This window comes from Rhipicephalus sanguineus, chromosome 9 (genome assembly GCF_013339695.2).
Source record: "Rhipicephalus sanguineus isolate Rsan-2018 chromosome 9, BIME_Rsan_1.4, whole genome shotgun sequence".
Lineage (NCBI taxonomy): Eukaryota > Metazoa > Arthropoda > Arachnida > Ixodida > Ixodidae > Rhipicephalus > Rhipicephalus sanguineus.
The window spans coordinates 31,409,481-31,430,412 of NC_051184.2; the positions used below are offsets into that span (position 1 = coordinate 31,409,481).

The following is a 20,932-nucleotide window of genomic DNA, read 5'->3' on the forward strand; positions in this document are numbered from 1 at the left end:
TTAAGCCACCGCATCATCGCCACTCCCCCACAACATCCAAACAGCCAGGATCAGTTCGGCAGCGGCGACCACGACGCCTATGAAGTTGGCCAGGAAGAGCCACACCTCCCAGGCGAGAATACCGTACAGCGCCCACACTCCGCAAGTGGCCAGAGTCCAGGCGGCGATCTCCGGCAGCGGTATCTTCTGCAGGATGCGCAGGATTGGCGACAGAACGGCCATCAGTGTGAGGCTGCAGGCGTTCACCCTCACCACGATGGAGTCGCCGGCGGCGAGTCCGTACAGCATCCAGGCGTTCACGCAGATTATGGCCGCTCCCAGGGGAAAGAACGGGATGCCGGACGAATTGCTGGCGTGGCACATTTGATAGGCCATGGACAGGCTGCCCAAGAAGCAGGCGATGGTCACGACGCCCGCGAGCACATCTGCAACCAAAGTGATTCGCCCCCGTTCTGGAGTTGCTTCCATGGCTGCGGTCTTCGTTGTTGTGAGATGCACGCCGAGTGCGATTGCTTCTTTTATAGCTCGATATTTACATCGCTATTCCTTCGCAAAAATTGTGAGATAACAAGGACGTTATCGCTTTCTTAGCGGGCTGGTCATGACGATGTCACACTGCTGTCGTATGTGTTGCTTATCACGCGATAATGACGAAGAGAATACTATGGCAAATGCCTGCACCTACTATCTCTGTTTAGCCGGCGTGCACTATCATTTGCACGTAAATGCACCACACCATGCCGCCTATGTTTATAATGTGTGTGACAAAGGCGAAGTATTTTTATGTTTTATTATCTGGAGTTTTTCATGCCGAAACCACGATATGGTTATGGGGCAAAGAAGATGACCTTAAGGGCTCGTTTTTCTTTGTTAGACACAATACTGTTAGCTCTAATTAAGATATGGTTATGAGGTACGCCAAAGTGGAGGTCTCCGGGAATTTCGACCATCGGGTGTTCTTTAACGTGCACTCACATCGCACATTACATGGGTCTCTAGCATTTCGCCTCAGTCGAAATGCGACCACCGCGGCAGGGATCAAACCCGCGGCCTTCGGGTCAGCAGACGAGCACCGCAACCACTGATCCACAGAGGCGGACATACAAAGGCAAAGTAATACCGGTCTTAAAAGACAAACCTTCGAAGGCATATCTTAACTTTTTCTCGATAGAACAGCCAGTTTTACACTGGCTTATGCAATCTACGCCACATTTAAGGGATTCGCATCGAAGGTCACTTTCATATCTTGTGTTTTAAATGTCACAACCACGATACTAGTATGAGGCATTCAATATCACGTCAATCACGACTATCCCCAAAATTGACACGAAAATGAACAAAATCACTAAGGCAGTGGTGCTGTAATCAGGTGATGGAGGTTGCTACCTCAGCGCAGTGTTTGCCGTATCAACTCTCTTCGTCTTGCTATAACGTGCGCTCCGACCCACTATGCATATTAATCAACGCGTTCAATTATGCTCTCTTCTAAACTCCCTATCAATTTCGATTACACATGGGCCCACCCTAACGTGATCCCAATACGGAATGTTGCAATGGCTTTTCTTGTACAGTATTCCACGCATGCGCTGCACCATACCTCGTCTTTAGGAGACCTGTGAAAACGCCCTGCGATATTTAATTCGCACATTTACCGATTACGAGCCCCCAGAACAAGAAGGTGGCGTAGGAACGATGTTGGAAACACGGTCTTCTGAAGACCAATACTTATGTACTAATTGGAGCCATCATAACTTCGGATCAGACGTGCGTATACTTATATGGACGCTATATAATAATTTAACACTATGTTACTACACTGCGTTCACATAAATGCGCACTGCATCCAGTATTTCCCACAACCACGTAGCTTACTCCTATAACACACACCAATACTTCGTATTTGCACTGCGCTCTGGTCGCAAGGACCTCAGTCGGAGGGGGTCGGGGAGAGCTGAAGGGCGCCTCAGCCCCCCCCCCCCCCACCCCCCTTGCCCTGAACAAGGACCCTGCGCACGCCTATGGCGATCAACGAAACCGAGATCATTTGTTTTCCCACGTTTTTATAGGCCGCGAGACCTAGATATTCTACACTATCACAGAACTATGAACAATGAACTTCAGATGACTAACGTAGAACCATAAACAATCAATCACATCAGTGGTGCCAATCGCGGTGTGAGACGTGAAAAATAAAATTGCAAGGCCTTCATACGTGCACTGGTTTAATTTTCAGGCGGCGAACTTCTTCGCACGTAGACTATAGTTGGTGAAGCGCCACGAAATGTACGCGTAAGTTAACAAAGGTGTAAAGAAAAAAAGTGGCAGATCCCACGCGTTGTGGGAATCGGTTTCATGCGAAGCACTCAGCGAGTACTTTTATGCTGTATTTTATGGCTTTCAGCCAAACGTTACGAGGTGGATCGACGTGTTTTTGTAAGTGTAGTAGCTGTGTGCACATCGTGGGCTTACCAGGCACGTCGACAACACTGGCGTTTAAAGGGTAACGTATGGTGCGACGTAATGTCAGCCTTCACGTTAGAGTACATACGTCAGTATTATCGAAACTAAGTACACTTTATGGTGCAATCATGTGAATATCAGACGTAATGTTAGTTAATGTATTCCTCCGGGGACGAGCAGTGCTTCAATATAGCTTGCTGAATCATAGGAATACAAATGTATTATTTATTAGACTGCTATAAAAGCGGAGCCAACAATGGAACCGATGACGTTAATCTGATATGACGCCTGTATCGTAGGAGTGCATATGTAGTGTTTATTGCTTTCTTGTAAAATTAGATAGCGAGCACCACAACCACAATTGACGTTGCACCGACATTACGCCTGCATAGGCTTTTTTTCCAAACCAGTTTAGACACTTGGCATGGCTTCGTGATAGAATACCTGATTGCCACGCAGAATGCTTGGGTTCGATTACTGCTGGGGTCCTAATTTCTATTCTTTCCATTCGTCCGGTCAACGCTGCCGATGTAGGTTTTCCTTAACGCTCTCGCATTTAAATTGTCAATGTCTGTTCTCGCCGTTCCTGGGTAGATATCAACGGTCAATCACCTGTGGCGCATACCCGTACACCGCGGCCCGTGGTAAACGGGTATGTGCCACACGTGTCTGGAGGAAATGGTTTGACGACGTACGCGACATGATTTTCACGTTGTTCATGTCATGACCCGACAGTCATATTCGTCAAATCCTTTTACCTCCCATGCCAATTGTGGTCTACACCCAGTTAAGGAGGCGATCATGAGAGCACCCAGACGTAGGCGGCTAGATAGATAGATAGATAGATAGATAGATAGATAGAAACGCTCAAAGTACCAAATGTTCGTTAAGAAATGCTTCGCATTTTAAAAAGCGCCACTGCCTGCGCGGAAAGCGCAACACAGTCACAGCGAAAGCTGGAAGAGTGGCATTTCTAGAGCCTGTTGTAGACTCTCTTGTGGCTACTAATACAAGTACACTAGCAACGTACCCACTACGCCACAAATCATAATTTTTGTGAAGTTGGGAAGCACCCACCACGACATTATTCGTCATTCTGCTGAGAAGCGAGGTACCATGTGTAAGGCATTATGTGCACTTTGTTGATGCGACGGTTGATGACGATGACTTTATGGCGATGACGATGACGGGGAAAGAAGATGATATTAAGGGCACGTTTTTCTTTGTTAGACACAATATTGTTAGTTCTCAACTTCTCGTTAAGATATGGTTATGAGTTACGCCGTAGTGGAGGGCTCCGCACATTACACCGGCTTCTTCAGGTCAGCAGCCGAGCACCGCAACCACTGATCCACTGAGGCGGACATCCAAAAGCAAAGTAATACCGGTCTTAATAGACAAACCTTCGACGGGATATCTTCACTTTTTCTCGATGGAACAGCCAGTTTTATATCTGGTGTTTTACGTGACACAACAACGATATATATACCAGTATGAGGCGTTCAATATCACATCAGTCACGACTATCCACAAAATTGACACGAAAATGAACAAAATCACTAAGGCAGTGGTGCTGAATCAGGTGATGGAGGTTGCTACCTCAGCGCAGTGTTTGCCGTATCAACTCTCTTCGCCTTGTTATAACCTGCGCTCCGACCCACCATGCATATCAATCAACGCGTTCAATTGTGCACTCTTCTAAACTCCCGATTAATTTCGATTACACACGGACCTTAACGGGATCCCAATACGGAATGTTGCAATGACTTTTCTTGTACAGCATCCCACGCATGCGCTGCACCATACTGCGTCTTTAGAGACCCGTGAAAACGCCCTGAGATACTTAATTCGCACATTGGCCGATTGCGAGCCCCCCAAAACAAGGAGGTGCCGTAGGAACGATGTTGGAAACACGGTCTTCTGAAGACCAATTCCTATGTAATAATTGGAGTCATCATAACTTCGGATCAGACGTGTGTATACTGATATGGAAGCGATATAAGAATTTAACATGATATTACTACATTACGTCCATATAAATGCGCACTGCATCCAGGAGTTCCCACAGCCACGTAGCTTATTCCTATAACACATACACGCCAATACTTCGTGCTTGCACTGCGTTCTGGTCGCAAGGGCCTGGGTAGGGGTCGGGAAGAGCTGGAGGTCGCTGCGGCGGTACTTCGCCCCTTCCCCCTGCCCCCCTGCCCTGATGAGCCCTGCGCAAGCCTACGTCTATCAACAAAACCGAGATTATTTGTTTTCCCACGTCTTTACAGGCCACGAGACATAGATATCAAATAATAATATCTGGGGTTTAACGCCCCACGATATGAAACCACGACGGAGAGACGGACGGACCGGCATATTTCCTTGGTGAGTCACCTAAGAATTCGCGAGTTTCGCGAATTCGCGAGATTCCTTGATATCCTCGAATTTCTGCGCGATACGTTAGTACTGACAAAATGCAATGGCTGTAAACGTTACACTTCAGAGACAGTGGTAACTTTCCTGTCATGGTTTAGGAATGTCTGCCATATATATGCGCTCCAGCTATGCCAAGTTTTGACCAATTACTAGAAAACACGAAGCCGAACGCGCATCAAGAAGTGGCATGCACCGAATACGCTGACCTCGCTCAACGCATCACACCGTTTGCACGGGCAAGTACGCACTGTGCCGACACCACATCAACATAGCCATGGTCAGTTCGACAGCGGCAACCAAGGTGCCTACCATGTAGTTCACAACGAGTGCACTCTTTCCGGCAAGCACCGCATACGCCGTCCACAGTCCGCAAGTGGTCAGAGTGCAGGCGGCGATCTCCGGCAGCGGTATCATCCGCAGGATGCGGGCGATTGGCGACAGGTTGCAAGCCACCGCCCAGGCTGATGCCAAGTAACCCAGCCAGTCCACGGTCATCATCGACAATGCTATGCACATCACCACGAGCGCCGCCAGCAGAGACAAGCCGGGCCCGGAGTCGTCAGAGAACGCGCAGTGGACCGTTGCATTGGTGAACGTGATGGCGAGACCGCAGACGTTCACCCACGTCACGTACGAGTCGCCGGAGGCGATGCCGTAGAGTAGAAAGGCGAGCAGGCGGATGTTTTCCGCAGCTATGGGCAAGAACGCGACGCCGGACGAGTCTCGGGCACGCCAGACTCGCCAGGACATGGACAGGCTGACAATGAGACTGCCGACTGTCGCGAAGCCAGCGATGCCACCGATCCAATCCCGAGCTGCTTCCATGGCTGCGGTCGTGCGTGTTTTGGGATGGGGCCGAGGGCGAGGCGCTTCGTTTACTCACGATAGTTATTTCGTTCTTGTAAAAAAAAATTATAAGATTGAGGACACCCTTGCTCCCGTCTCGCCAGCCGGCCATGACGGGTCGCACTGCAGCAGTATGCGTACGTATTGTACAGCGATGAAATGCAAAGTAAAGCAAAGCTATTCAATGCAGCCCATGGTTTAGCAAGGTTAAGGGAGTTAACTTTGCCATCCACCATCTCAACTCCCGCTATTCTAATGTTTTGCTATTGCTTGGCTGTCGCTATTGTTGCGCTATTATTTCGCTATTTTTTTGGCTCTCCGTTTCCTAGCACGCTCACGAGCTGCTTCTCTACGGGAGCGGCTTCTTCGGGAGTTGTAACGACACTCTTTGCCGTTGCGCTACGTCGAGGGCGTCCATTGTGAGAAAACGGCTCGCCGTGGACGTCCATTGTGAGAATAAGGCTCGCCGAGCGAGCACTATTTTCCTCCTCAACACCATCTCTTCCCTTTCTCACCACCTTGGTATACTATACTATACAAGGCAAGCTAGAAAGAAAGAAAGAGAAGTAGTGTTTCAGGCCCGAACAGCTTCTATTTTCCCGATAGGGCAAAGGCTCCTGATTTTTTTTTTTTTTTACTTATCTATCACCTCACGCAGAAAGATACATTTTATAAATTTTATTCGTTTACGTTTGCTCAGCTTAACTGTTTTCGTCTTCTTTACATTAACTCTTTCGTAAATTCTTACCTCCATGCTTAGCAACCATTGGAAGCCTTACTACCCTTCTCCTCATCGCTTTCCATTACATGCTTAAGCATTTATATGCCGATTCATCGAGAAATCTATCCGTCCGTCCATCCGTCCATCTATCCATCTGTCACGTAAGACGAATCGCGTTTTATACAAGTAAACGTATGAAACAATATATATATTTTTTTTCAGCGCACCGGAATAAACAGCAACGTTTGCAGAAGGTAAACACATTACGACTATGTCATTGCGCTGTAGCTGCGATACAGAACAAACTCAAGAGGACACTCGTGATGCAGGCGTCGTTGAAGTATTTCGTGGTGCCGGAATAAAATCCCCCTGTAGGACCACATGTAAGGCCAGCATGGAGGATTGTGCGAATCTTGAAAATTCCGATCTTGCGAAATATAAACGCCAAAGACGTGTTTCAGTTGTTGCGGGGCAAGCATTTCACGTGGCCATTCCGGACGCTCAGTGAGATGAAAGACACAGTGGCGATCACCCCCGACAACAACGTTCCATGAGAAGACCGCTAACATAGAATTTCCTACAATAAAACTTACGCTTTCGCATCTCTCCAGAAAACTCCCATAGAAAATTCTGCTTGTTTTTTTTCTCTCCCACGCATCTCACGCAAGCTCTTCGCAATCTTGAAGCCGCCGTTGAAGGAAACGTCGCGCATGTGCTATTGAATTCATTATGGACCTATATGTTGCTTCGGGTGTGTGATATCATAACTGGGCATTGTTTAGGTTAAAACGCTCGCGCCATGTTCAGTGCGTTATTATTTTCATGCAATTATTCGTGGCTTTATTCTATTTCAATGCTCGTAATAAGACGTGAATCGCTAATGCGATCGGTGCTATTGCAGAGGCTGTGAGATAAGGCATAGAAGGTGTGGCACATTCAGAGTTGGCTCCATTGACGCTTCGCCATGTGGACTGCCTTGGATTATGTTTTGTCTTTCTCGTGAACGTATTTCTAGCAAGAAAACGTCATGTTCAATTGTTATTGATGTTAACCGTTTGTGATACAATAAATTTTTCTAAACACTGAAGCGGCTGAAAGTAGCTGCTCTGTACCGATTAGTCTAAATCGTTCCGTTTTAGATGCGAAAGCATCGTATGCCCGGGGCAGTGTCCGTTCTGCGGCGTCCGCACCCATACTGCGCATGCGCAAGCGCTTCCCCATCTCGCATGAGCGCGAGGAGGTGCCGTGAGCGCTGACTCCGCTTCGTTTCTCCACTCCCATTTCTCTCTCCTCCACAGCTGTGCACTTGTATATAATGCGGCGCGCACTCGCTCCCGTTGCACTCTCCTTCGCAACGGCACTATGGACGCCCGCAAAGCTGAACGTTAACGGCAACGCCGGCAAGCGTTGCACTCTCCTTCGCAACGGCGCTCTATGGACGCTCGCAAAGCTCAACGTAAAGGGCAACGCCGGCAAGCGAATCTCGAAGCTGCGAAAACGCGCGTTCGCTGTCGTTCCTTCATTCTCTTTCTGTGCAACAGTGTGCGAAACGCCACGAACAACGTCAACGTTGAGATAGGCTCCCAATTAGGGTTGCAGAAGTTGCGCTTTTTTTCTTTCCTCAACCTCTCCTCTCGGCGCAAGTTGCAGCGGAAGCGCCACCGCCGTGGAGCAGAGGAAGGCTTGGGAAGCCGAACGTAAACGTCAGCGTCGGCAAGCGGTAATTCAAACGCCTCGACGACCACCGTCTCATAAGTCACATAAGAGAAACGGAAACTCGATGCGCACCCTCCGCGATGCTTTCGCATCCCACCATGGTTGCCCGTTGGGGGAGATGATGTGTAATTTTTACCTGTCGGCACATTGACCTCTCACATCTTTGAACAGTTGCTGTTACTGCGTTCCGCGTTGAATACATGAAAGGGGAATTTACGGGCTTTGTTAGAAATAAGCTTAATGAAAGCAAGCTGACGATGAAGCCAGGGAAGGTATAGGGAACGTCGTTATTTGTAGTGTTTTAACTGCATGGCAGCAATCATTATATAAATGTGGAAATATTAAGGTGGACGAAAAGATAACTTGCCGCCGGCAGGCAGGGGGGCGCAGGAAGACATTTTTTTCGGAGGGGGGGGGGAGGGGGCGTTCATCCATACTTCATGTATGTTCGTGCGTGTGTTTGTATGTGTGCGTGTATACATACATATATATATATATATATATATATATATATATATATACACGCAAGCAAAATTGGGCGCCCTCCCGCCCCCCAATTTTAATGAGGGGGGGGGGCACGAGCCCGGTGTGCGACGCCCTGGCTACGCCACTGTCGGCTATACGCTGTTATCTCCGTTCGCGCAGTCGGAAACGGATAACACGAAGTGAAATCTGTTGGTCGCGCACGATGGTCATGCGAGACAAGGAAACGGGAAAGCGTCAGGCTTGGCAGAGCAGGGTATAGGAGACAATTCACAACTGATATTCCTCGTATATATGTGGACCAATCGACAGTTTGCACCTGAATTACGTCACGTGAATCACCCTGCCGGCATCAGGAAGTGTGCCGAAAACACGAGAAACGCCAGGAGAGAACAACGCGCTCGTTTCTTTTTCTTTTTGTATTTTCAGAGAGGGCCCTTTAACGCGCACGTAAATCTAAATGCAGGGATGTTGTTGCATTTATGCGCTATCGAAATGCGACCGGGAAAGGATCATCCGACCCAGTGCTTAGCGGCACCACAGCGTTGCTGCGCATGCAAGGCTGCAGGAGTATGCTTTAGGTTTATAGAGACAACGAAAGTTTTCAATTAAAGACCTTTACTTTCACTAAAAACATTGATAAAACACACAGCAGTCGTCAAGAAGCGACACAAAGAGTCACATGTGAACTAACCATTTTGGACTAGACCGTTTATAGAATACCAGGCATAGACAAGGGTAACAGAGCTGACGGCGCGACACCGTGGTTTAGCGAGTTGAACCATGCAACGCATGTACCTGGAACATTACTCTTATAGGTGACCATGCATGTTATGAATCAGTTGCTGGCGCAAAAGAATCTGGACGCAAGTCCCTGAATTAGAGTTCGTAAATTAATCCTCTTGTCTGAAGCCTTTTTCGTTTTTACGTCGTATGTGCTACCGAGGTATTTTCTCTAGCGCATAGAGCAATCGAGGTCGTGGCTAGCTTCCAGTAGAAGTTGCCAGGAAAGCTGATGCGCCCGTTTATGATAATGAAGGTGTTCCGTAAACTGGTATACCTAAGGCTGTAGCTAAAAAGTAGGAAAGACATCGCACTCTTCAGGGAGCTTGTCGGGGAATGGGAAACGTAGCAGGTGAAGTTGATCAGCCAAGGCGTACGCTTCACCGGAAATACTGTTCGGAAATGAGACGCCACCAGCGTGTATTGCCACGCCGGGAATGCTTCCACGAGGTCTTCAGCGACTCCTTGTCCGGGCCTGAAACAAAGCGGAAGGTATGCGATTTTATGGCTGTCATCGATGCTCCCAACAACATCTCAAGGTATCGACCACCGATCTCTATAGACACCAAATGTTGAGACAGACATAGAAATTTATTGGTCCAAATGTTGAGAGCTATACCTTTTGTCACAAGAAGAAGTTAGGCTTCTTTAGTGAAAGATGGCTCGTGCGTCTGCATTCGACATATTGCGAAAGTAGTCAAGAGTACAGTGGAAACGTGTGCCCGGTGTACATTACTCAAAATCCCGAAGGCTCTGACAGTCCCGTGCCGCCTGTAGACGTACGGACAGTGCAAGAAAACAAGCAACGGCGCATCTGAAAAAGACGAGTCTAAACAACAAACTGCTTGAAATCTAGTGAAAATTAAGTGCTGCGAGACACCCGAGCACTAAAAGCCTACAGGGACCCTCATGCATTTGCCTCAAATGATTATAAGGCGAAAGCCATCTTTTTTCTTCGCAGTCGATGTATTGATTTTCCCCGTCCCTGTCCGAAAGCTTTCTGCATTTAACGTGGTTTAGCACTACCTCTTGGTTCGCAGGCATTGCAAGCTTTCTGCGCCTTGACTGCTTTGCACTGCCTCTGGATGACGTCAGCATGTGACATCACGACATGTCAAGTCAGTGGTGGTCACATAATGTGACGTCTATCAAGCTGCAGAAATACGACGGCGGTTGTGGATGAGCTGTTCTACATACACACGCGCGCACTTACCTCAGGTAGACGTATCACAAGGTTTGTCAGCAGTGCGTGCAAACCGCATCCAGAGGACCGCGACAAGTTCGACGAGGGCGACCGAAGCACCGATCCCGTTGCTCGCCATGAGCGGCCAATTCCAGAGGAGCGCGCCATATGCCGTCCACAGTCCGCAAGTGATCATTGTCATGGCGGCGACCTCCGGCAGTGGTTTCATATCCTTGATGCGGCAGACCGGCGAGGCGTTACAGCACGCCGCGCAAACGAACGCGATACGACCCAACCACTGAGCGGGCAGCGGCAGCGACCCAGTCCTAAAAGCCATGAGAACCACCGCCAGGGCAAAGCCGGGCCATGTACGGGTAGAGAAGGTGCAGTGCACAGCGGCGTTGAAGACCATCAGGACGAAACCTAAAGAGTTGACCCACATCACGTGCGAGTCGCAGGTGGCGCTGCCGTACAGTATCCAGGCCTGCAGGCAGACGGCGACCGTGGCTATGGGAAGGAACGCGACGTCGGACGAGTTTTGGTCTTTCCACATCCGCCAGGACATGGACAGGCTGACGACGAAGCTGATGATGGTCGCGACGTCGGCAACGCCACCGACCCAAGTCTGATATGCTTCCATAGCTGCTGTCGTGCACGTTGTGCGGTGGCGCCGAGTGCGACTGCTTATATTTGTCCCGATATTTATTTCCTTCTCTCTTAAAAATGAAGATCAGATTCGGAAGGCCATGGTGAGATACACGTACTGCAGCAGACAGAACGTGGTGCGTATTGTACGCGATAAAGGAGAGGACAAAAAGATAGCAAATACCTATGGTTCATTGTATGTGTTTTGTTGGCATGCAGCGTCATTTGCACACGACACCTGCGTTCGTAATTGTGTGTGGCGGAGGCAAAGCAATATGTATAGTGACGGAATATCAGAGTTGCGCAGAGGGCGAGACGATTAACCTTCATTGGAATATTTTCGCTTTGCCTCAATTGAACGACGACGCAGCCGCGTCACGGACTTATAGAATCAACGCTCCATGAAAGGGATTCACATCGAAAGCTATTTTAAATTCTGGGATGACACGCGCCAAAGCAACAATATGGTTATAAGGCACGCCGTAGTGGAGGGCTCTTGATTATCTTGAACCCTATGGGGATCCCTAACGCGCGCATAAGTCTAAGTACACGGGTGTCATGACATTACTTGGACACGTGGAGTCGGACATACTGCCGCCGCTGCTGAGAATGCATTTCGTGGAGGGTTACGTTATTTCAAGTCGAAGAACAGCAGTCTCGTAGAAAAAGAAAAATGTATATGTCCCTCATGTCAGACATGTTAGGCAGGGAACATCGCCCTGGAACCAGTGCACAGTGGTGACGTCACAGTCTACATGACTGGATGCGGTGCCTTATCAGGGTTATATAGTCGACCGCACCTCAAGTACTCGGGGTCACGTCATGTGAGCAGAAACGTCACGGATGACTTCATACCAATGTTTTATCTGGCTTTGCATGGGTACCGATATTTCGCCACTCTAAGCGGTTGGCCCGTGACACTGAGGGGCCAGTAAACTACGTCGTGCCGCTTCGCGGCTCTCACTACTTTGGCAGAGCGAGGGTGGACAGCCATGAGCCTCTGTCTGTATATAACAACGACGTAATATATATATATATATATATATATATATATATATATATATATATATATATATATATATATATATATATATATATATATATATATATATATATACTGCGCATTTTCTCCCTTACGGAGCGTCATCTCGCGGTTAAAGTGCTGATTGTCGTTTTGGCAAAGGGTACTTTACCAGAATGAAAAATTCATGGGTTAACTTATGCATTCGCCAAAGACGAATCGAAAGTGAAGGCCATCTTCTTTTTCTTCTCAGTGGATGTACTGAGCCTCACCCCCGCCCCCTCCGAAAGTTTTCGGTACTACCTCACCTGGTTTGGCACTGCCTCCGTGATCGTCTCGTCTTCGACCATGCGATGTTGTCTTCTGATGACGCCAACATGTGACGCCACGTTACGTTACGTCATGATGAAACACAAATTTTCGCGGCATCTGACGTCACGATGACCTCACCACGTGATGATGATATTTTGTATCGACGCCGACGGCCAAATTTCGCGTCTGATGAGACATCTAAGGCTTTCGCCTTAAAAAGAAGTTTTTGATTATGTCCCTAAATGAACTGCTGCGCAGCTTAACAAACTACTGCGCAACATTAAAGAACTGCTACACAGTCTTAACACAATGTTTATTGCGAATCCCGAAGGATATATAACACTGGAAACAGGCAGCAACGTCTAGGGTTTGTACACATTCGACCACGCACTATAACAGTGGCTGTATAGTTTTGTATACATTATTTCTGAGCTCGGTATATCGTCCGTGGTGGCCTGTCATTTGTATAATTCTTTTTTCGGTTTTCTTAAAGGGGCCCTGCAACAATTTCCAATGTAACCTTCGAATGGCTTCATTAAAGGAGTTTATTGCCTCACGAATCGACTGCAGCAAAATGTTTTAGAATCCGTCGAGTACGAGCGGATTTAGAGAGATTTGTCGCACGCCGTACTTGCTTTCCCTCTTCTCTCGTCCCTACGAGCGCGCTGGAAGCTAAGCAGGGAGGGGTGGCACGGGGGAAAGAAGATACGTCACGCGCGCGTCATGGCCTTGAGCACATTTTTTTCTAACGCGCGGCTTACATTCGATGTGATCGCGAGCGCGGACCCGTGGCGGCCTCACGCGGCGGTCGCGGTAACTATGCAGCCCGCGATGCTCAAATCAGCCAATGGCCGTGAACTTGAGTATATGGCGCGGTCATTTCGGTATATGGCATCATTTATGGAGAGAAGAGGGAACGATTTCTAGCTCTCTTTGAGTATTAACTGTAAGTTCCAGGCCGCGTGCTGCGCTATAATGTTCGGCTTGCGTCTTCTCAGGAGCCTCGACTTCTGATCAGCAGCGTTTTCTAACCATGCTGAAGAAGTGTTGCAGGGCCCCTTTAATACTCTGCGGGAGCGTTCACACTGGCCAGGCGTAAAGTAGTACACGTATTGCTTGTCGTATTGCACACATCCCGTTCGTTTAGGCACTCTGTAGCTGCGGCCTTCCGTATAGCATCGCCGAAAAATGCTTGGGTCGCTAATACTGTTTTGTACACCCTATCTGGTGAGAATTCTGTTTAGGGCACACCGCTAGAATCCTCGTGACGTCGTAGATGGTGCTTCGATGCTTCTTCTAACACCCTGTACCAACCTGGGAGGGAAAAAAAAGGAGAAAGAATAAAAGGCAAAAAAATTCATTTCACACCAAAAAGCCGCGTTTCCACACCGATATGTAAAATAACTCGTTATACCGAATTCATCGGGTCAGGAAATGTACTTCGTTATAGGCCGAACTTCGATAAAAACACACAAACTCTTAAAGAAATATTATGCTAACGCCGTACTGCTAGATCGATTACTAGTACTAGTGGGTAGGAATAGTTATTGGGAAACGAGAATTCAGTCAGTTATTAACGTGAAAACCTTCAGACAGCGAAGCTCTAAGCGCGTGGGTGCATGTGATTGGCTAGCGAGGTCACGTGCATCATCATCGTTATTTCGAGCATCACCTTCACCATTTCGCTTTATTTGTTTCTTTATTCACTACCCCCTCTAGTCCAAGCCAAGCTTCGCTTGCCCCTATTTTCCTAATAGGGCAAGGGCTCCTCAATTTTTTTCAAAGCAATACACTCTAAGAAAAAAGTCGAGCATTTGGGGAGTATTCCTGCCACACAACTATAATCATCATCCACCTCACGTACTATTCCTCTCGTTATCACCGCGGTCCTGGCCCTTCCCGGTCACGAACGACGCGCGTGTTATCAGCGTGAGATATATCACTCTTGATAGGAAAGTGACGAGAGCCGGGTTTTCGAGAAAGGAAACGCGAGCCAAGCCATATATATATATATATATATATACCCTATAAAGTGGACGGGGGATGGCCGCCGCGGTAGCTCAGTTGGTAGGGCATCGGACGCGTTATTCGAAGGTCGCAGGTTCGGTTCCTGCCTGCGGAAAGCTATCTTTTCGTCCACTTTTCTTTCTTCACATTTACCTTACATTTACTACTAAAAACGTCCCCTATACTTTCCTTGGCATTATTGTCTGTTAGTGCTCATTAATACTCCTTAAAGAGAGTCATATACGTAGCAAGTCAAGACTCCCCGAAAGGAGTCACACATACTCTTTGTTTTAGAGTGTATAATACTCATTCTTTCTTTCTCATAACGCGCATCATAGGCGTGCGCAGGGGGGGGGGGGGGCATGAGGGCGCCTTCCCCTAGCCACCTAAGAAGAGGGGGGCGCAAGATCTGCCCCATACATTGACTTAATACACTCTAAGACAAAATCGAGTATTTTGGGAGTGTTTCTGCCACACAACAACAATCGTCATCCACCTCGCGTGCTTTCCTCGCGTTATCACCGCGGTCGCGGCACTTCCCGGTCACGAACGGCGCACACGTTATCAGCGTGACATAGCATTTTTGACAGGAAAGTGACGAGAGCTGGGTTTTCAAGAAAGGAAACGCGAGCAAGCCAGATGACGATTATTGTTGTGTGGCAGAAATACTCCCCAAATACTCGATTTTGTCTTAGAGTGTAGGGAGGGGGGCGCCGCGATGAACCTTCCCCCCCCCTCCCCCCCCCCCCCCCCGTGAAGGGGAAGCCTGCGCACGCCTATGACGAGCATTTAGCATTTTCTTAGATATCTGTCATTGGGCGCGAGTTTATTCGTGCGTTTAGGTAAACCGTGCAAGGTTTCTGGGTCATTCTGACCCAAATTCGCAGTTCTGGTCTACGCCCTGACCCGCTTGATTAGTATGCCTCGGACAGCTCCGCTGCAAAGCAAAAGTAAGATCGATATCGGGCACGGACACTTGCGAAGCTAGGGGGCGGGGCGGTTGAGGGGGTTCAATCCCCCATTTCCCACCCCCCGAATTAAAAAGAAAGTGTATATATACATACACGCACACATACAAACGCACGCACGAACATACATAAAGGATAGTTCAACCCCCCCCCCCCCCCCCCACAAAAAAAATACTTCTGGTTGCGCTCCTGTGCACGGACTGAAGAATTAAACTGTTATTCTCGTACATTTGACAGTAATCTATGTACAGTACAGCGCTGCGAATATTTAACAAAACAATCTGTGAAAAAAATTCTTTTTATTTTCGAAGTAAGTTGCTGTAGAGAGTTTAAAAGTAGGTAAGCAATAAGATCAGTCATCGGCGGCAGTAACAAAGTATCAATAACAGTACCAACTCGCAAGACATCGTATATACATACAATACACACCAGCCTCATACTGCTATATATACTTCATAAATTTTCAGGCGTGTTTGCAGTTCACATGGCTCGCATCATATTTCAATACGAACGCTTTTTAGCCTGAAACTACACCGACTCAAGTTATAACGATGAACCTTCCTATGCTTCAGTCTGCAAGCAACTTAATGGTGGACAAACGAAAGCTTAAGCACTCTCTGGTACGGACACGGATTTAACAAAAAAAAAAAGGAGGTGGGTGGGTTGGGGTATCGTGTCAGATGTTCTTCACTTAACGGAACTATTGCTTCGGTTGTAATGAAATAAACGCGATTTAGCGAAGTGATGAGGGCGCTCGAATTTCTTCGTTAAATCGGGAAATTCGTAAAAACGAGGAAGAAATCTTTCGGTCCTTCGAGATCTAAAACTGAAAGGTATAGCGTCACTCGAAAGCTACCGTGGCATTTTATTAGGCAGTTTTAGAATAGCGTACGCTAAGTTAGCGTTAGCGGCCCGCAAGCGGTTAGCGTATGACGCATGCGCAGTTGCGCGAAAACCCAACGCAAAGCTTTGCGTACGCTATTCTAAAACTGCCTATTAACGCCTTGGCCGATGAAAAGTCCACAAAGGCAGCCCGAGCATGAATTCCCCCCATGTCCGGGCGATACAGGTGAGGTAGACGCGGTCACGTGAAGCTATGACAAGTTGCCGATATTCAAAGACAGGGAGAACGAATGCAGTTAATGTGCGAGCAGGAACAGCAAGAAAGTTCCAAGGAGACCATCAGGAAACGTTTTGTCGCATAAACCATCAAATAACGAAAGCAACCACCGTGTTCTTGCGGGAGTATTTGCAGGGACAACAAACCACTACCACCCAGCGCCGTTTGATATATGTAAAAGCGATACCGACTGCGGCGTGCAGCTTCGTCAAAATAAAACTATAGTGCCGTGTTTAGGGTGGCTATAGATGCTTTAACGCAATAACTTTACAGCGCACGTCCGAAGAAGAGCCGTCGGTGTGAAAAGTGGAAAGAAATCGCTGCATTTTTTGCTCATTTATCTCAGGAAAAACTGAGTTAAATCGAGTTCAGTGCCACGAAAGCTTCGTTAATTTGAGTTATGACAACATTGAACCCTATAGGTACCTGCTGGGGAATGGACATTTTTTCGTTAGATCGAAAAATTCGTAAAATCGGTTTTCGTTAGATCGAGTTTTAACTGTATACGTCGGTGCCGCTGACCAAATTTTGGTTTACTACCTCATAGTATCACGAGTGCATTAGTTCAACCACGTGTGTTTTCGTAGGAAATACTACCACTACTACTACACTAATAATAATAATAATAATAATAATAATAATAATAATAATAATAATAATAATAATAAACTGTGAAATGCGTCGTAAAGTGAGCGGCTGCAAATTAATTCCGACAAGCCGGGATCGAGGTGGCCAGTGTTAATCTAAACACCGAGGAGACATGCGGAGGCGTGGTTCGCTTCCTGTGCGTCTGTAGCGAGCGTGGGATTTGAACCCAAGCCCTTGCGCGAGCACGCAGAATAAAGCGCAACTGCCGCTAAAATTTAAGGTGCGAAAACTTGAGATGATACAATAACCTAGTGCTATGATCAGTTGATTTTATCAAGAAATTAGGAAAACCTCGGGCCTTTGAAACGCAAAAGCTTGCCTCACGATATCGTTACGCACTCACCTCGATCGTGTAATATCACACTCGTACTCCTACAGCTGCTTGCGCTGCCGCCTATTCAAAGCGGCCGCGACGAGCTCAGCCGCCGCCACCAGGGCCCCGAGTAGGTTGGAGGCGCAGAGCGGCACGTCTCCTCCAAGAGCCCCGTACGCCGACCAGAGACCGCACGCCGCCAGCGCCCAGGCGGCGAGCTCGGGCAGCGGGCCCGTCCTGATGCGGGACACGGGCGCCGCGTTGCAGGCCACCGTGTAGAGAGACGCGACGCGGCCCAACCACACGACACTCATCATGGGAGCCGTCAACTGCAGCGCGCCGAGCGCCGCCAGCAGAAGCCAACCGGGTCCGCTATCCCGCGCGTAGGCTCGATGCACGGCAGCGTTGATGAGCATCAGGGGCAGACCGCACACGTTCACCCACACGACGGTGGATTCCTTGGCGGCGCGACCGTAGAGGAGCCACGAGTGGCAGCACACCGCGGCCGCGGCCACGGGCGCGAACGCGATTCCCGTCGAGGTGCGGGCGCGACGGACTCGCCAGGCGAGCGAAAGGCCGCCCACGAAGCTGGCCAAAGTCACAACGCCAGCGACGGTGCCGACCCACTCTCGCGTCGTCTCCATGCGTGTCCGGTAGAAATAAACGACGTCCGCCGGCCGCTGTGGATGCGACCGCGCGCGCTTATCGACACACGATTATCCTCTCACTCCCGCCGGGGACGATGCGGCAACACGGCCCCCGGGAAAGTGCGCGGGGTCCTCTCCAAGGTCGCGACTCCGAGAAGCCTGCGCGCGGCGCGGTCGACGCCGCGACCGTCACAAGTCCTCGAGCGTTGACGCGCTGTGCAGCTAGAGAACACGTGCAGCGCGTGCCGAGTTTCTTTTGCGCGCGAAATCAGACCCACGCATATTTCATTGTGGAAAGACGTGGAGCTGTGCGATTGAATTACCGTGTGTGGCACATAATACCTGCAACGTGCGCTTCAGTTTCACTACGGAAGCTGCTACTGACGGAAAGCTCGCTGCCAACGCTGCTGCAGCGGCAGTTAATTGACCTGGATATGTGCGGAGTGAAAGGTGAAACTGGGGCGCGGGGAGGCCACGTGTTTATTTTCTTCCGATAGGACGTCGCGATCACAGCCGCTACACGTTGTCAAAGCGAGCTCAAAACTTTCGGTGGGTGGTTAGGCGTATCAGCTTCGTTTTGATACGAGAAATTAGATAAATGTTATTGTTTACACCTTCGTTATTTGGGAGTTCAGTAGTAGTACCAACGAACATTACTCCGGGCTAAAACACACACAACAGTGAACCGAAACTATTTTAATCACAAAAGCGAAACCGTGCGGGCACCCTCTTTGTGACGTGAGGAGAAATAAACTAACGCGAAAAATTCATTGTTAGGTGTGTGGCTAGTAACTCTTTACACTAATACGCAGTGCTTAGCATTTACACCAGTTTGAGCGCAAAAGCAGTACCGCACGCTTTTAAAAAGTTGAATCTGATTGTGACTACTCGCGGCAAGCGAAACACAGACGAGCGGCCAAGCCAAGCAGAGCCACCGGCGACCATGCATCGCTCGTGCGCGCGCGTTCCATGTCGTTCGAAAGAACGCCTGTGTTGAATGCCGGCTTCTCCTGTTACCTGTATCGAGGCTTGCTGCCTTACGTTTTACTATAATTCGCCGTTTCGATCTATCTGAAGAATGGGGCTTATCGGAAGGGTGCCGAGTTACTTGTGCCTCCTGTACCTGGTGCTGAGCGTGACGGAAGAGGCGAGGCTGAACGTGCCCAGACTTTTGCTACCGCGCCTCGTCGAAGTCGCATCTAACTACACTCTTCATTTGGTTGATGTGGACGAGCGCAGCTGCTACGAATGGTACGTGTCTACTCATTGTCCTAAGTGATTTCGTTTGGTTTTCGTCATACGAGGGTAACTACGGCCGACGCAGCGTAGACGCGACATCGCTGTATCACTGGCGTTCTTGGGGCATATATATATTTGGAACGTCATTGCGTTACGTTCTGCAGTACGTTCGGATACTTTGCACTAACATATCAGTGGCCACCATCTTTAGCATTTCGATAAGGAATAAAAGCGATAGCTAGAACGCTTGTTTTTTCGGGGCGGCATTGGCGTGGCGTCACCACCGAAACGCGAGTTTGGCATTGAATTTTCGCGAAGTCTGAATTTTTCTTAAGTGTACAGTCCTCCATGTCGGCTTTACTTCTTGTCCTTGAGAGGGCTTTGATTTCACTGCCACGCCCCGCCACGGTGGTCTAGTGGTTATGGCGCTCGACTGCTGACCCGAAGGTCGCGGGATCGAATCCCGGCCGCGGCGGCTGCATTTTCGGTGCAGGCGAAAATGTCTGAGGCCCGTGTACTTAGATTTAGGTGCACGTTAAAGAACCCCAGGTGGTCGAAATTTCCGGAGCCCTCCACTACGGCGTCTCTCATAATCATATCGTGGTTTTGGGACGTTAAACCCCAATTATTATTATTTCACTGCCACGACGTTCAACAAAGCCTTCGTAGAAAGTGTCCTGCTTTTGCATTTGTTTTGCACCGCGGGTACAACACATTCGTATGGTTGCTTAGCGTGGCTGCTTAGCCCAGATTCCGTATGTGGTCACCGACGCTTGCAGACGCAGCATGAAACACTCCGTATGAGCTGCGACACCGGCTGACGCCGGCCGTGGTACCTCGTGCCTCTTGTACCCTAGGAAACAACAGACAATGAAGCTAAGGAAGCTATAGGGGACATTACTTGTATGTTTGAAGTGTACTATGGTGATCGTGACACAAATAGAAAGGTACCAAAGTGGATGAAAAATAAACTTGCTGCAGGCTGGTTCGGTCCCTGTCTTGGGGTGTTCCTGAACTCTATGACAACTCAGTTACGTACAAGGAAATGCATTAGAATCCGCGACGCCATGCTGGTGTACCTGCACTCAACTTTTCACGGGAAGCAGGAAAAAGCCAAGGGTCCTGAGGAGAGGGTGGTGCTACTGGTGCTCATGCCGTTTCAGGATATCACCCTTTCATGACATTACGAAAGTAGGGGAATTGTCCGAGGGGCTCATTTTCTGTATTATACACAACTTACGGAACCGACGGACAATTAAGCCAAGGAAAGCATAGGTGACATTTATTTGTCGTTTCTTAAGCGTAGTGTATTGATCTTCACTTAAATTGAAAGGAATTGAAGTGGACGAAAGATCACCCTTTCCGTTGGGATCCGAACCCACAACCTTAGAAT

General features: G+C 48.6%; 3 protein-coding genes across 3 annotated transcripts in view; 1 reads left to right on the plus strand and 2 right to left on the minus strand.

Annotated features, from left to right (window-relative positions):
- Positions 1-468, minus strand: LOC119405428 (uncharacterized). Its single transcript, XM_037672266.1, has one exon. The coding sequence runs from the start codon at positions 466-468 to the stop codon at positions 1-3; it is 468 nt and encodes a 155-aa protein (XP_037528194.1).
- A 12,435-nt stretch (positions 469-12,903) lies between these two features.
- LOC119404915 (uncharacterized) lies at positions 12,904-18,538 on the minus strand. Its single transcript, XM_037671608.2, has 2 exons — positions 17,684-18,538; positions 12,904-13,911 (listed from the first exon to the last, which is right to left on the minus strand). The coding sequence occupies exon 1, from the start codon at positions 18,295-18,297 to the stop codon at positions 17,713-17,715; it is 585 nt and encodes a 194-aa protein (XP_037527536.1). The 5' UTR covers positions 18,298-18,538; the 3' UTR covers positions 12,904-13,911; positions 17,684-17,712.
- A 684-nt stretch (positions 18,539-19,222) lies between these two features.
- The window catches only part of LOC119404916 (nuclear pore membrane glycoprotein 210-like), an 81,153-nt gene continuing 79,443 nt past the window's right edge, over positions 19,223-20,932 (plus strand). The window contains exon 1 of the mRNA XM_037671610.2: positions 19,223-19,551. Coding sequence (XP_037527538.1) covers positions 19,379-19,551 — 173 coding nt within the window. The 5' untranslated portion in view covers positions 19,223-19,378. The remainder of the gene's footprint in view (positions 19,552-20,932) is intronic.